The 12,200-nt window shown below is 41.0% G+C and overlaps 1 protein-coding gene across 1 annotated transcript; it reads right to left on the bottom strand.

The window, feature by feature from the left end:
• Positions 1 to 3,119: 3,119 nt before the first annotated feature.
• On the bottom strand, positions 3,120 to 11,900 carry LOC137993009 (uncharacterized). The gene is made up of 6 exons (XM_068838655.1): positions 8,552 to 11,900; positions 8,062 to 8,320; positions 6,959 to 7,181; positions 6,319 to 6,539; positions 4,703 to 4,939; positions 3,120 to 4,527 (listed from the first exon to the last, which is right to left on the bottom strand). Exons 1-6 carry the CDS (start codon positions 11,760 to 11,762, stop codon positions 3,588 to 3,590), a joined length of 5,091 nt encoding a protein of 1,696 aa, XP_068694756.1. The 5' UTR covers positions 11,763 to 11,900; the 3' UTR covers positions 3,120 to 3,587.
• Positions 11,901 to 12,200: the final 300 nt, after the last annotated feature.

The raw sequence follows: 12,200 nt of genomic DNA, 5'->3' as shown, positions 1-12,200 counted from the left end.
ACATTTTAACTCGAGAGAAGTCGATAGATCGACTAACCCATTTATATTTATTATTTATGAGGTGTTAATATAAAGCCTCAGCTCCCTTGAAATAATCTGGAAAATTAAATTGAAACCGTGAAGCAATTATGACTGTAATTATAACGAATTATTTGTGTAAAGATCACGAAGCACTAGAGGAACCTTACCTTTTAATTAACCGGAGGTGCTATTAGTGTTAACTTTGCTCCAAACTAGGTTCTCAATTTATAAATCTTCCACAGGAAAGATGACTCTATCTTATTTCAGGAGGGAATTGTCCTATTGATACTATGATTGAAACCAAGGCACTAGCCTACGTGTAGCCGTACCCTACCCCTGAAATAAAAAACTGTGGGGGGGGGGGGGAGGGTACGGCTACACGTAGGCTGCCAAGGCACATGCTAAGACTGAAAATCTTGAATAAGACGTCCCTCAAAAATCGTCTCTTATTACAGAATAGGCTCAAACTCTATTGTGGTACACCGTTACGTATAGACATAGTTAGTGATCTGATTGGTTCGCTATTTCTGGCAAATTAACATTATTAAAAAGTAGAACATTGGCTCAGCCATCATGGTATATGAGCTATCTATATATTTCATCACTTGGACATGCGACTGGTTAAGAGTCCAAAGTTCCAGTTAGTATGATTGTATATGTTACAGGTTGAATTAAAATTCAGGTTAATTGAATTTCAACCTACTAGATTGATTTTTTTCAACGAGGTTATTATCAACTGTCTAAAAAGGGTTTCCCTTTTTTGGGGGGAAGGTAATTTAAAAAATGGGGCCTGGATTTTTAGGGGGAATAAAAAAGAAAACACCTTTCTCTATCTTTCCCTTGCCTTCTGTTCTTCTTCCACTTACCGTCTCTCCCTCTCCTTCCCCCTTACTGTCCTTGCTTGCAACCAACGGACTGTGCCTCTTACCTTGAGCTTTCACAGCATTCCATGGCGCTCCAAGGATTCGACAAGAAATGATGCCTTGTTCCTGTAATTAATGGTTTCAATGAGGTTAAGCTATTTCCAAGCCTTCACGACAACCACCATTTCGCACGTGCGTAAATGACGTAAAGTGAGAAAAATTAATAGTTAAATACTGTACGAAGTTTACTCACGTCGCTATGCAGAATACACCAGGAACAAGGCATCATTTCTAGTCATGATAACAAAACGATTTTCGCCGGAAACACAGCATTCCCACAGTGAAAAAAAGATGGTAGCACGGGCAAATAGAACAACAAAAGATAACCTTTGCAGTTTAATCAAAGAAACGAACTCGTCTTCGAACCACTGGTGTCATCATCTTGGAGAACCACTTGTAAAAAATTACATAACCATTCACAGAACAATTGGCAAAATGCCGTATGAAGTGGTTTTCGGAATCTCTCGGAAAAAAGAAATTAAAAAGCCACAAATGAGTGGACAAGTCACAGGTACATCAAATACAGAGCAGGAAAATGGTGACTAATTTGAAAAAGTGGTAGGATGAGCCTGAGCGGTTTCTGACACATGCAAACTGCAGACCGCGGACTGCAGACTAACCCTGAATCACCGTTGTTGAAAGCTAACTGCTCAAAAATGGGTCCTGAAACTTAAATACTGTTTATCAGCACTGTTTGAAATGGTTGTTTAGCCTTAAATACTGCTTATCAGCGCTATTTACAGGCAGCCAGCACCAGAAAGGGAAGAAGAAAAAGAAGAAGTTCGAAATTCAGGATTATGTGGCGCCGAAAATTAATAAAATGGAAAAGGAAACGCCCCTTCATTCAGATGTGCTACTTGCTCAAATTGGAGAACTTGAAGGGGACTGTGCCAAAATAATCACAAAATTTGGATTTATCACTACAAGCAGACTCACCAAAATTAAAAAAAAAAAATGTTTTGTTTGATAATTCAAAAGAAATAACACTTACAAAAGCCTACAAAATGGTTCTGATCAATAGATTATGAAACCCTTTTTCCTGATTTTTCAAAGTTTTGTTTTTACTTCAAAGTAAGCAAAAGATAGAGCAAATAACTAAGCAAATTAAACATCAACAATACATCATTTATCTTTCAGTTCTTTTATTCCTTAGAAGATAATTCAATATTGTTGCCCCCTGACCTCCTAAAGAGATTCATCAATGAACAATGTCCTAAGCTCTGAGAAAGAAAAGTAAAATCGGTTATCATGCACTGCATGCCTAACCCCAACCTTACTGTTAACCATTTACAGTGCGACGCGCCTTACCGTGGCCACCCAACAAACTTTCACATTTGACAACTACGTGTAAGTTTGTCAACTCAAACAACCCCATTCAACGGTGTTCAACTTACAACCGTGCGAACTTTGCAAGGATGGGTAACTGTCAATCATATTCGCTCACCCTGATTGGCGTATAAGTTTTAAAAAACTTTGTTAGGTGGCCACGGTAAGGCGCGTCGCACTGTAAAATCAGTGCCTAGACTTAACAACCATTGGGGTTTTATAAAATACTCGTGAAGCTACACTAATTTCATCCCCTCACCTCTAGGACCAATTTACTAACCAATATATTACACGTACTTACTAAGAATTGATGGGTTTTTGTTTAAAATAAAATGACCTAGGTTGAAATGAAAATTAACCTGAATTTAAATTTAACTGTAACATATATATTACTGCTAGTAATGATGAACGAGATAAAAGAGACCTTTCTTGAAAAATCAGAACCAAAATTGATAGTAGGATGCATGTTTACTTTAGGAAAAGGCTTTAAATATGACAAAACTGGCCAATCACAAGTTTAAAATCATCAAAATAACTCGCGATATTCCATATCGATTTTTCGAAGTCTTCCTAGAGTATTCTCCATTGCTTTCATACTAACGCCGTTGGCATAACGTGCACTTTCCCGTTTGGAGCGCACTACCGATGAAGAAAGGCCTTTCCTGAAAAACGCCTTTGCTATTGTAAAAAATCTCAGCTAGAGTGGCTTCAACCAGTGAGTGGCTTGAAACTGATACCTTAGGCTTCGCCAAACAAAAGAAAATCTGACTTTTCACATAGTTATTTGATTGTATGAGTATGCTGTCAAGTTCAACGAACGTCAGAAAACCGTAAAGACTAGCAGTATTCTTTTTTTTTTCTTTTTTAAAAAAGGCAATCAGGAGGTTGGTATGAGGAATTTAAAACGCAAAGTGCGCGGCCTTCTGAGCTGGAAGTCGCCAATTCAATCCCGTCACATTCGACCGACGTCTGTATCGACTTTCCGCTATGATCCGTGTAGCTGTAGCTTTGAATACACGTAAAATGGAGCGTTGACAAAGGGGGTAAAAGGTGCGCACCGAGGGCCACAAGTCACATCAGTAACTCTAGGTGACTGTCGCGTGTTACCCTCGTTAAAAAAAGGACCTTTACCTTTACCTTTAGTGTATCTCATATTTAGAAAAAAATATATAGATATGTGCGAATCGCCACAAACAATTAGAGAAATACGAGTAATAACAGTATAAGAAGCTTGTTTCTTTTGCACTTGTTTGTTCGATTGATCTTCTCCAAAAGTAGCAATGTAATTTTTACATTCAAAAGCATGGTGGCAACGCATCAAGAAACCAAACACTTTTCCTTCTTCTTTTCCAAGCCAGGCAACTCACTTGTACTGTATTCTGTAGAAGATGTGTGAGCTTCTGATGAGGAATAGCCTGATGCACTTAATGAAGTAGATTGCTGCGTAGTGTTAGCAGAAGCCTCCCCGCCCACTGAGGCTTTCAATGAATGGTGACGAGGATCACAACTCTGTGAGGCATTAGCGCTAGGAGGTGGTGATTGACCAGGCGTCATCACTCGGAATACAAGTTCTGTTAGGAAGCTTGCAGATTTCGGGTTTCCACGTGTCGCAGTTACACTTGTTTGAGGTGGGACCTGTTTTAGGGTGCTCGATGGATTTGGTCCTACACATGTCGTGGTTACGTTTGCTTCGGTAAGGGCCTGTGTTTGGGAGCTTGAAGGTTTCGGTGGTTCTCTTGCCACGGTTACACTTGCTCGAGGTAAAGCTCTTGACTGGGAGATAGAGGGATTCGGCAAGCTATGGTAAGTGCTGGAAGAAGCGGGATGAGACACTGTCGAATACTTTACGATGTACTCTGGGTAAAGTTGATCGGTGTCAAATATAACGAAAATCGATGGATCTGATTGATCATCCACGCATGAATCGTAAAGATCGCTCACGGGATCAGAAGGGATTTTCGGCGGCGGTCTTCGATAACTGGAGTGACCCTTTGTGTATGAACCAACTAGGACTTTGGCTACAAACATCTCATGATACCCAAAGGCGTTTTTCTCAGCAAAAGCATGGCTGTAAGAGGCATCCCTTGCAAAATAGCTCCCCTCGCCGTAGTTGGTTGTGTTCTTTCCGTGTAAACACCAGCTAAAATTATGTTTGCAGATGGCCTCCACGGCATCTGAGCTGGTTCCGTGGAACAATCGCTTCTCGTTGACCTGTTGGTGGTTGCCTGCCGCAGCTGCTAACATTTTTTCTTTTTTCCTTAGAACACGAACAACAACCAAACATTAATAATCCACACCCAATGAAAGTTGAGTGAAAGCAGTGTCGACAAAATAAATATCTGAAATGCTGACACTTTGATCGCGATATATGAATATTTTTTCAATTTCACGCACTTAACAGTTTTTTCTTAATTTATTTGGTTAGTTTTTACCTGCAGTATTTCTCCATCAGACCAAGGTTCTGGACGCCATTAATCGCGATTATCTTTGCGTAGTCTTTCATGGTTCGTCTGAACAGCTGCTCCAGCTTTTTGAATTCCAATGGGTCTACCGAAGTGCAATAATATGACGCATTGGGTGGCATTGAAGACCAATGGCTGAGAAAATACTTATTCTCTGCCCGAAGTTGTCTGCGTACTTCTTCCTTAACCGAAGGATCTCCGTACTGCCTTTAATTAAAACAACACAATATCACAATATCACAAAGCTGCAATACAAGTTATTAACGATCTTTCACATTATCCTGCTTCGATTCTCAACTTTAGTATTCAAAGTTACATTTTGGGCACAATAAGAAATACTGAAATTTTAATGTTTCGTCAGTAACCAAAATTCGTTTTGCTTTTTTGAAAATATTGCAATGAAATTCGCTAACTATGGCCTCTTTAGCTCGTTTAGAAAACTTCTTTGGGTTTCCCCCCTGGGTTTCCACAAAACATGGACCCCGGTCTGCCGACCCCCAACAGACCCCATTGACTGCTTCCCCTCAAATTCACTGGAAATGATAATACACTGAACTTGGACCATTATATTTTGTCGAAATCCTTTCAGGCCCTCCCCAAATGATCGTCTCTGGGTTTCTGAGGTTGATATTTAGCTATAATTCCACTGGATGTACCCAAAAACCTCACTAGTGGCTTAAGAACTTGGAATATACAGTCGCTATGTATCATTATATTTTGTCGAAATCCTTTCAGGCCTTCCCCAAATGATCGTCTCTGGATTTCTAAAATTGATATTCACCCATAATGACACTGGATGTACCAAAAAAAGTTCACTAGTGCTTAAAAATTTGGAATGTACAGTCGACTGGTATCCGAACGCCTAAACGGCTTTCATTTGAATTTGCTTGAGCTGAATTTGTAACGAAAGAGGCCAAAGCGTTCCCCGTGCGATTAGTGAGAGGAGAAAACTTAAACAGAAATAGTACAAAAACAGACATGATGTTGTCAATATGATTCTTTGTATGCGGTGCATGGACTGGATGGCCACGAAATTTGAAGCACCGATGTAAAGGGTAGAAAGATAAAAAATTTCCTTCATTATTTCGTTTTTACTGTCCATAATGTAAATTAAACTTTTCATGCAAACTTGTCTGCTAACAAGACATCTCAGTTAAAAAGCCTAACTTTATTACCATTCTGGTTGCTTCCTTCCTGTGTGGCTTTTTTTTTTTTCAGATTCGACGCGATTTCAATTTCTCGGTTGTCAAGTCTTTTATCGGGATTCCCATACAAATCCTTCTATTTTTTTGTTGGCTTGCCTCACACTGAGCTTAAAGCGCCTGTAATACACCTTATTCCAAAATGGCCACTATTACTGACAGTATTCATTTGCTTGCTTGCAAATTAGCCATTGTTGCCTCGTTCTTAAACTTAAAATTTAAAAGGATATTTTACGTGAACCAGACTACAAGGGCTGATTTGCAAACAAAGAAGAGAATACTAAAATGGTGGTCATTTTGGAATAAGGTGAAAAGCTCACAACGTAATGCACTGCCAGCACATTCTGGACAAGCTACATGTAAATTCATGTTAATTATCCATACCACTTTAAGTCCTCGATGTTTTCTTTGGATATGACCTTGCCTGGTCGTCTCCTGACTCGTCTTTTCTTGGCGGTTTTCAAGTTGACTTGATGCATTCCACTTGGATAAAAGAACAAGTCGTACTCCTGCTCTGCAGTTGCAAACCCGAATTTCTCTCTCACTTGTCCTTGCTTTAAATAGTCCTGATAAGCCTGTTCCACCAGGTGTTGGAGGTCTCTTCCCTGTAAATGATAAATAACATTAGAGTGCAACCTCTGTGGGATTATTAACGTTGGAAAAGCGTAGGTGAGTCCCGTGATTGTTAGATGTATATCAGACTTCGTGAAGGGTATACCGGTATGTATGATATACTGCAACTTTTTTTTCAATCAAATCCAGGGGCTACCCCACTTTTCTTCAACGGTTTTGTTTGTTTTCTCCTACGCCTCTCCCCTCACACTTCCGAGACCCATAGCAAGATCTAGCCCCCCTCCCCTCTCCCCCCATTACTTTCAAACGTATTCCGCGGTCCCTGAAATCGTAGATATGTGGAATTTGCTTGAAGAAAGTGTTTAGTTCCAAGTTTTAAATGTGTTATTAATTAACCTTAAGTTGTAGTTTAGAATTATTAGAAATCTATGTAACATAAAGTCAATCTTACTGAACGGTCTTTGTCATATGTGCGCCAGGTATGGTCATTTTCCTCCCAGTACCAAGTCCAGCTCATTGACATTGTGCCACATGGATCAACGGCGCCTTCCTCCGTAGACAGACGTCTTAATTGACTTATGACACTGCCTTGAGATTTTAGAGGTGCCAGGAACATGATCATGTCATCCAAGTCGATAGTGATTGTATACCCTTGAACAAGTGAAACAACTCCCCTGTGAAGGAAAGAAAAAAAGCAAGAATACTATTACAACTTGAAATAAGTATAAACACATCGTGTACTTTTATTAACGATGAATTACCAAGGAATGATGATGATGATGATGACGATGATGATGATGATGATGATGACGATGATGATGATGATGATGATGAGGAAGAGGAGGAGGAGGAGGATAAGGAAGCCCGGCCCAGTCTTTATTTGATTCTGGTAGCCCCTGGTTCAACTTCTAGGCTGCATTTACAAATAGGCAAATGGTTTGACTCCGGCCAGTTGGGATTCTTAATGGTTGTTGAGATTGTGAGTTTCTGTCGTTTCAGTGGCCCCAAAAAAAACCCCATGGGGAGTGGTCAATTAAATATGGATATATGTGTGTATATAACTATGTATGTATAGGTTTGTGAGTGAGTGTATGGATGTTTTTATGATGATATGAATGATCATGATAACATGATGATGTTCAATACCCCAATTAAGTCTGAACGGTCTCTTGTGAAATTTGTCTGAATCTTCACACGCCATTGATGTTAATTTACATCATACCTCCACCATGCCGATTTCGGGTCGATTTAGTGGGCCGTCATCTACGGTACTAATGGGTACATCTCGCTAAATGTAAAAGTTTGTTTCCTGCTTGATTCAATTGCAAAAATTAAGAAATATCAGTAATGAATATCTTCAGTACTATCCTTGCTATCTCAGGTCTTACTGTAAATTACAGTTTGCGAACAGCTGCAGGGTCTCGATTAAATGACGCGCTCAATTGCATGTGATGTAGGCCGGGGAAGAACGCAAGCCGCGAGTTTCTGAGCTCGCTTCCCTAGTGGGGCTCTTTTCACGCACATCTCAAGCAAAGAACGTCGTAGAAAAATTACCTTTCAGCCAAAGAAAAGTCTAAAGGCTCGACAGGCTTAAATTTCATTCTTGTTTCAACGTTTATATCACAATATAGCCTTTCCAGTGTTGCGTTGTCCTCGTCGCTAAAACTGTTCCATGCGTCAACGTTGGGGACTTTGTATTGCCAATGGTAAGGTAAAGCGCAGTGATGGTTTAAGCACCTTATACCTTTCGCACAGTCACCAACGAGAAAAGAGGAGCAGATGGGTACATTTGGTTCGTCCACATGGATATGGCCTGCATAAAAATTCAAATGCAAAGACAAACGCATGAATCCCACTGGCAGGTTACTTGGCACATGCGTGCCTACTAAAGGATCAGTCAAAATAATTCCAAATAGACACACTGATTTCTTTTTGAGAATTGACTTTACTACAAATGTCGAAGTCTTCAAAAAACAAACTCAGTTATACCGTGAATTTAAGTGAACTATCAAGAAAATTCATAGGTGCATTAACAAGTACTTACGATTTGTTTTATCTTGGCTTGACAAGCAGCGCCTACTCTCGAGAATTAACTTCAACAAGTCTGGTGTATTGATGCTGTTAAAACGAAGGCGTTGTAGAACTGCTTTGGTTTGCTTCGTGCTGAAGGCACTTTCATGTTCAAGGCCACATCGCCATGTCCCCTTGCAGTTTTTTCGCAAATAGCCGTTACATATGTGAATCTTGAGACAAGAACTGCCGCTTGTACAAATGCTGTTATTGTACTCCTCACAAACCTGGGGAGAAGATTGCAAAGCAAGTTTACGCAGCTGTTGCTCTGTCAATAAGTCAAGCCTTACTTTCGACAGCAAAGCTTGGTCTTTCTTGGTGTGGAAATTGTGGTTCATTGGACATGATGTTCCGCGGGTACAAGAGTCGGTGATATAACTTTTACAGACATGGAAGTACTGACAGTCACATTGGTGGCATGTCTGTCTTTCAATCCAGCTCAAGCAAAGGCGTAAATCAGAGGAAAAAGCTTCAACTCGTGAAATCTCTCCTTCTGTTGTGTCACTATCCGTGACAAGAAAGCTCCCCTCGGTCCTTCGGAACCATGATCTAGCGCTTTCTATTCCATGTGGGAACAGGTCCGTTCGGCTGCCAATAGCTGTGAAAGATGTCGAGCAGTCATATTCTGTACACAGGCACTGGAACACGTGCCACTTGTCTGGAAAGCAATTGATCCCTGTGCTACTCTCCGATCTCTTCATGTTCAAAGTAACTTCATTCTTACTTTCCGGAACGACACTGTAACTCCTGGGACTTGTAACATCCATTCTGTTCGCTTTGGGCTCAGTGGAATTTGCACCAACGTTTTTCCATGTTAACGTTTGCGTGGTAACGCCAGTCGCTGATTGTTTCCCGTTTAACGAAGGTTCATTCGTATTTTCCGGAGAGACACTATCATTCCTGGGACTTGTAAGGGCAGCCATTCTGTTCGTTTTGGGCTCAGCGGAATTCTCATCTACGGCTTTCGTTTCTGACGTTTTCCTGGTAACTCCAGTCTCCGATTCTCTCATTGCCTCAATTAAGTTATCTCTTGACGTATTGATTGTGACATCGATTGAATCCGACCATGCTTCACCTTTTGTTGACCGCCCATGGTCCTCTCCTCCACAAGCAAAGATAGCTTTCAATTGTTTTTCACAGGGGATCGAGCCAAGCTTAAACTTTTGAAGCAATAAAATTGTATGTTTCGTTTCAAAAGCTCGATTGTGATCCAAAAGACAACGACCTTCCCTAGAGCAGGTATTCATAACAAATTCTTTACAAATGTGTACTCGAGAACAAAGGGGGCCGAGCATGCATGTGCCTCCGTTATAATCGATGCAAACTTGAGGAGACGATGCAAGCAAAAGCTGACGGAGTTGCCCGTTTGTAAATCCGTCTAATTTAAGTTGTAAAAGGGTGTTGCGGTCTCTCTTGTTTTGAAATGAGTGGCCCTGTGAACAATTCTCTCCGTAAATGCAACAGCCCTTGATGAAATCTTTACAGAGATGAAAGTAAGGACAATTTTCCGTCTTGCATTCATTAACCGCAGAGACATAATTACTACACAAACGAAGTTTGGGGCAAAAAGCTGAAATTTGATGAATGACTCCTTGCACATTTCGAATTACCAAAAACTTATCGCGGTTTTCCTGAAGAATATTCATGAAATCGTTAAGTTCACTTGGAAGTACTACTTTTTTGTCGTGTAGGACGGACAGGGGCACTGAGCACTTAAATTCTTTGCAAAGGCGACGAAACAGATTATCAGAAGCCCCGGCGTCGCGGAATCTACTGCTCGGAAATATATTAGCAGCGTAAGTTGCAGCGCTGTCTTTGGTCATGTCGTTCTGAGAAAGCTTATTTTCTGTTTCCGATTTCCCGGTGACGGGAGATGTTATTGTCATCCCCGTATTTTGTGTTTGGATATCAGTTGCCACTACTGGTGTACTAAAGTCGTCTTCCGAGGCGACAAAATCTTCCTCTGGGTTTTCAAGACCATTAGTCCCAAGGCTTGCGTTCTTTGGTGTACTAAAGTCGTCTTCCGAGGCGACAAAATCCTCCTCTGGGTTTTTAAGACCATTAGTCCCAAGGCTTGCGTTCTCTGGTGTACTAAAGTCGTCTTCCGATGCGGCAAAATCCTCCTCTGGGTTTTCAAGACCATTAGTCCCAAGGCTTGCGTTCTCTGGTGTACTAAAGTCGTCTTCCGAGGCGACAACATCCTCCTCTGGGTTTTTAAGACCATTAGTCCCAAGGCTTGCGTTCTCTGGTGTACTAATGTCGTCTTCCGAGGCGACAAAATCTTCCTCTGGGTTTTCAAGACCATTAGTCCCAAGGCTTGCGTTCTCTGGTGAACTAAAGTGGTCTTTCGAGGGGGAAAAATCCTCCTCCCAGGCTGAGTTTTCAAGACCATTAGTCCCAAGGCTTGCGTTCTCTGGTGTACTAAAGTCGTCTTCCGAGGGGGCAAAATCCTCCTCTGATTGGTTTTTAAGACCATTATTCCCAAGGCTTGCGTTCTCTTGTTTTACGAAAGGTCGGTCCTTCCCAAGAAATAAAACACTGCAACGCACAAAGGCCGCATTTAATACCTTATTTGACGGTACTAAGTCGTACTGCTTGAGCACAAACAAGTTATGCCGAGTGTCATCCAGACTGTGTGACAGTGAACATCCACATGAAAACCCTTGAATTGCTTTGACACAAATATGAACATAGGAACACTTATATGAGCTGCATTCACCTCTTAAATACCACTGACAAACCTGTGGCAGGCTCCATGCCACGATGTTCCTCAGCGCTCTGTTGGAATATTTCACTAGGCAAAGTTCCTGCAACATTTTGCTGTTGGCACCCTCGTGGAAATTATGGGAAAGTTCACAACCAAAGTACGAATCACATTTGCCTTCGATGAACTTTTTGCAGATATGCCAGTGTTTGCAAAAACCTTCCTTCTTTCGGCAATATCCTGTGGAGATATATTGCTGGCAAAGTTTCTTCTTGAAATCGACCCGAACGCCCAAGACCTTGCCTTTCCCATCTTTCACCAATGCAAATGTTCTCTGATTTTCCAACCAGATCACAGCCTCGTTTGCCGATTTTCTGCTTCCAAGTGGTGAAGAACGCCTCAGAAGAACAGACAGGTCGACAAAACCTCCGCTGCCGCAAAGAAAATTGAATAGTTTCTCCTGTAAAATATCATCCGCCATCTGTTTTAGAACTTTCTGGTGAATGGTCCCGGTTGCTGAGCAAGTTCTGAGAAAGTGACAAAGTCCAATCTAGGCGTAGTACTATGGAAATATCAACATCGGCATTTTACATCTGAATTTCAAATTGGAGTCTTGATTTTCATATTCGACATCGAAGTTTTACATCCAACATTGAAGTTTTGAATTTGACATCGAAGTTTTGAATTAATTTGACATCGAAGTTATGAATTTGACATCGAAGTTTTGAATTTGTCATTGAAGTGGAAAATTCCGTTTCACATTCAAATTTTCAACTTGCAACTTTTGAATTGAACTTCACGCAAGAATGACTTGCCCTTCAATTTCGTATCCTTGGTAACGGTAGCCACTGATGTAGTTGACTGAGGGCTCGCAAGGCTCGGAAATTTAGGAATGCCGGCTGAAATGGTGAGAAGACTG

Source organism: Montipora foliosa, chromosome 2 (genome assembly GCF_036669935.1).
Source record: "Montipora foliosa isolate CH-2021 chromosome 2, ASM3666993v2, whole genome shotgun sequence".
Taxonomy (NCBI): domain Eukaryota; kingdom Metazoa; phylum Cnidaria; class Anthozoa; order Scleractinia; family Acroporidae; genus Montipora; species Montipora foliosa.
Note: the sequence above shows the minus strand (reverse complement) of the source record. Positions and strands in the feature narration are given on the sequence as shown.

Excerpts from the sequence above, each read along its gene's own strand:
- LOC137993009 (XM_068838655.1), bottom strand. The coding sequence starts at position 11,762 with ATGGCGGATGATATTTTACAGGAGAAACTATTCAATTTTCTTTGCGGC. Across the intron at positions 6,540-6,958 it reads CATATGACAAAGACCGTTCA|GGAAGAGACCTCCAACACCT; the intron begins GTAAGATTGACT and ends TATCATTTACAG. Across the intron at positions 4,940-6,318 it reads AACATCGAGGACTTAAAGTG|GCAGTACGGAGATCCTTCGG; the intron begins GTATGGATAATT and ends TTTTAATTAAAG.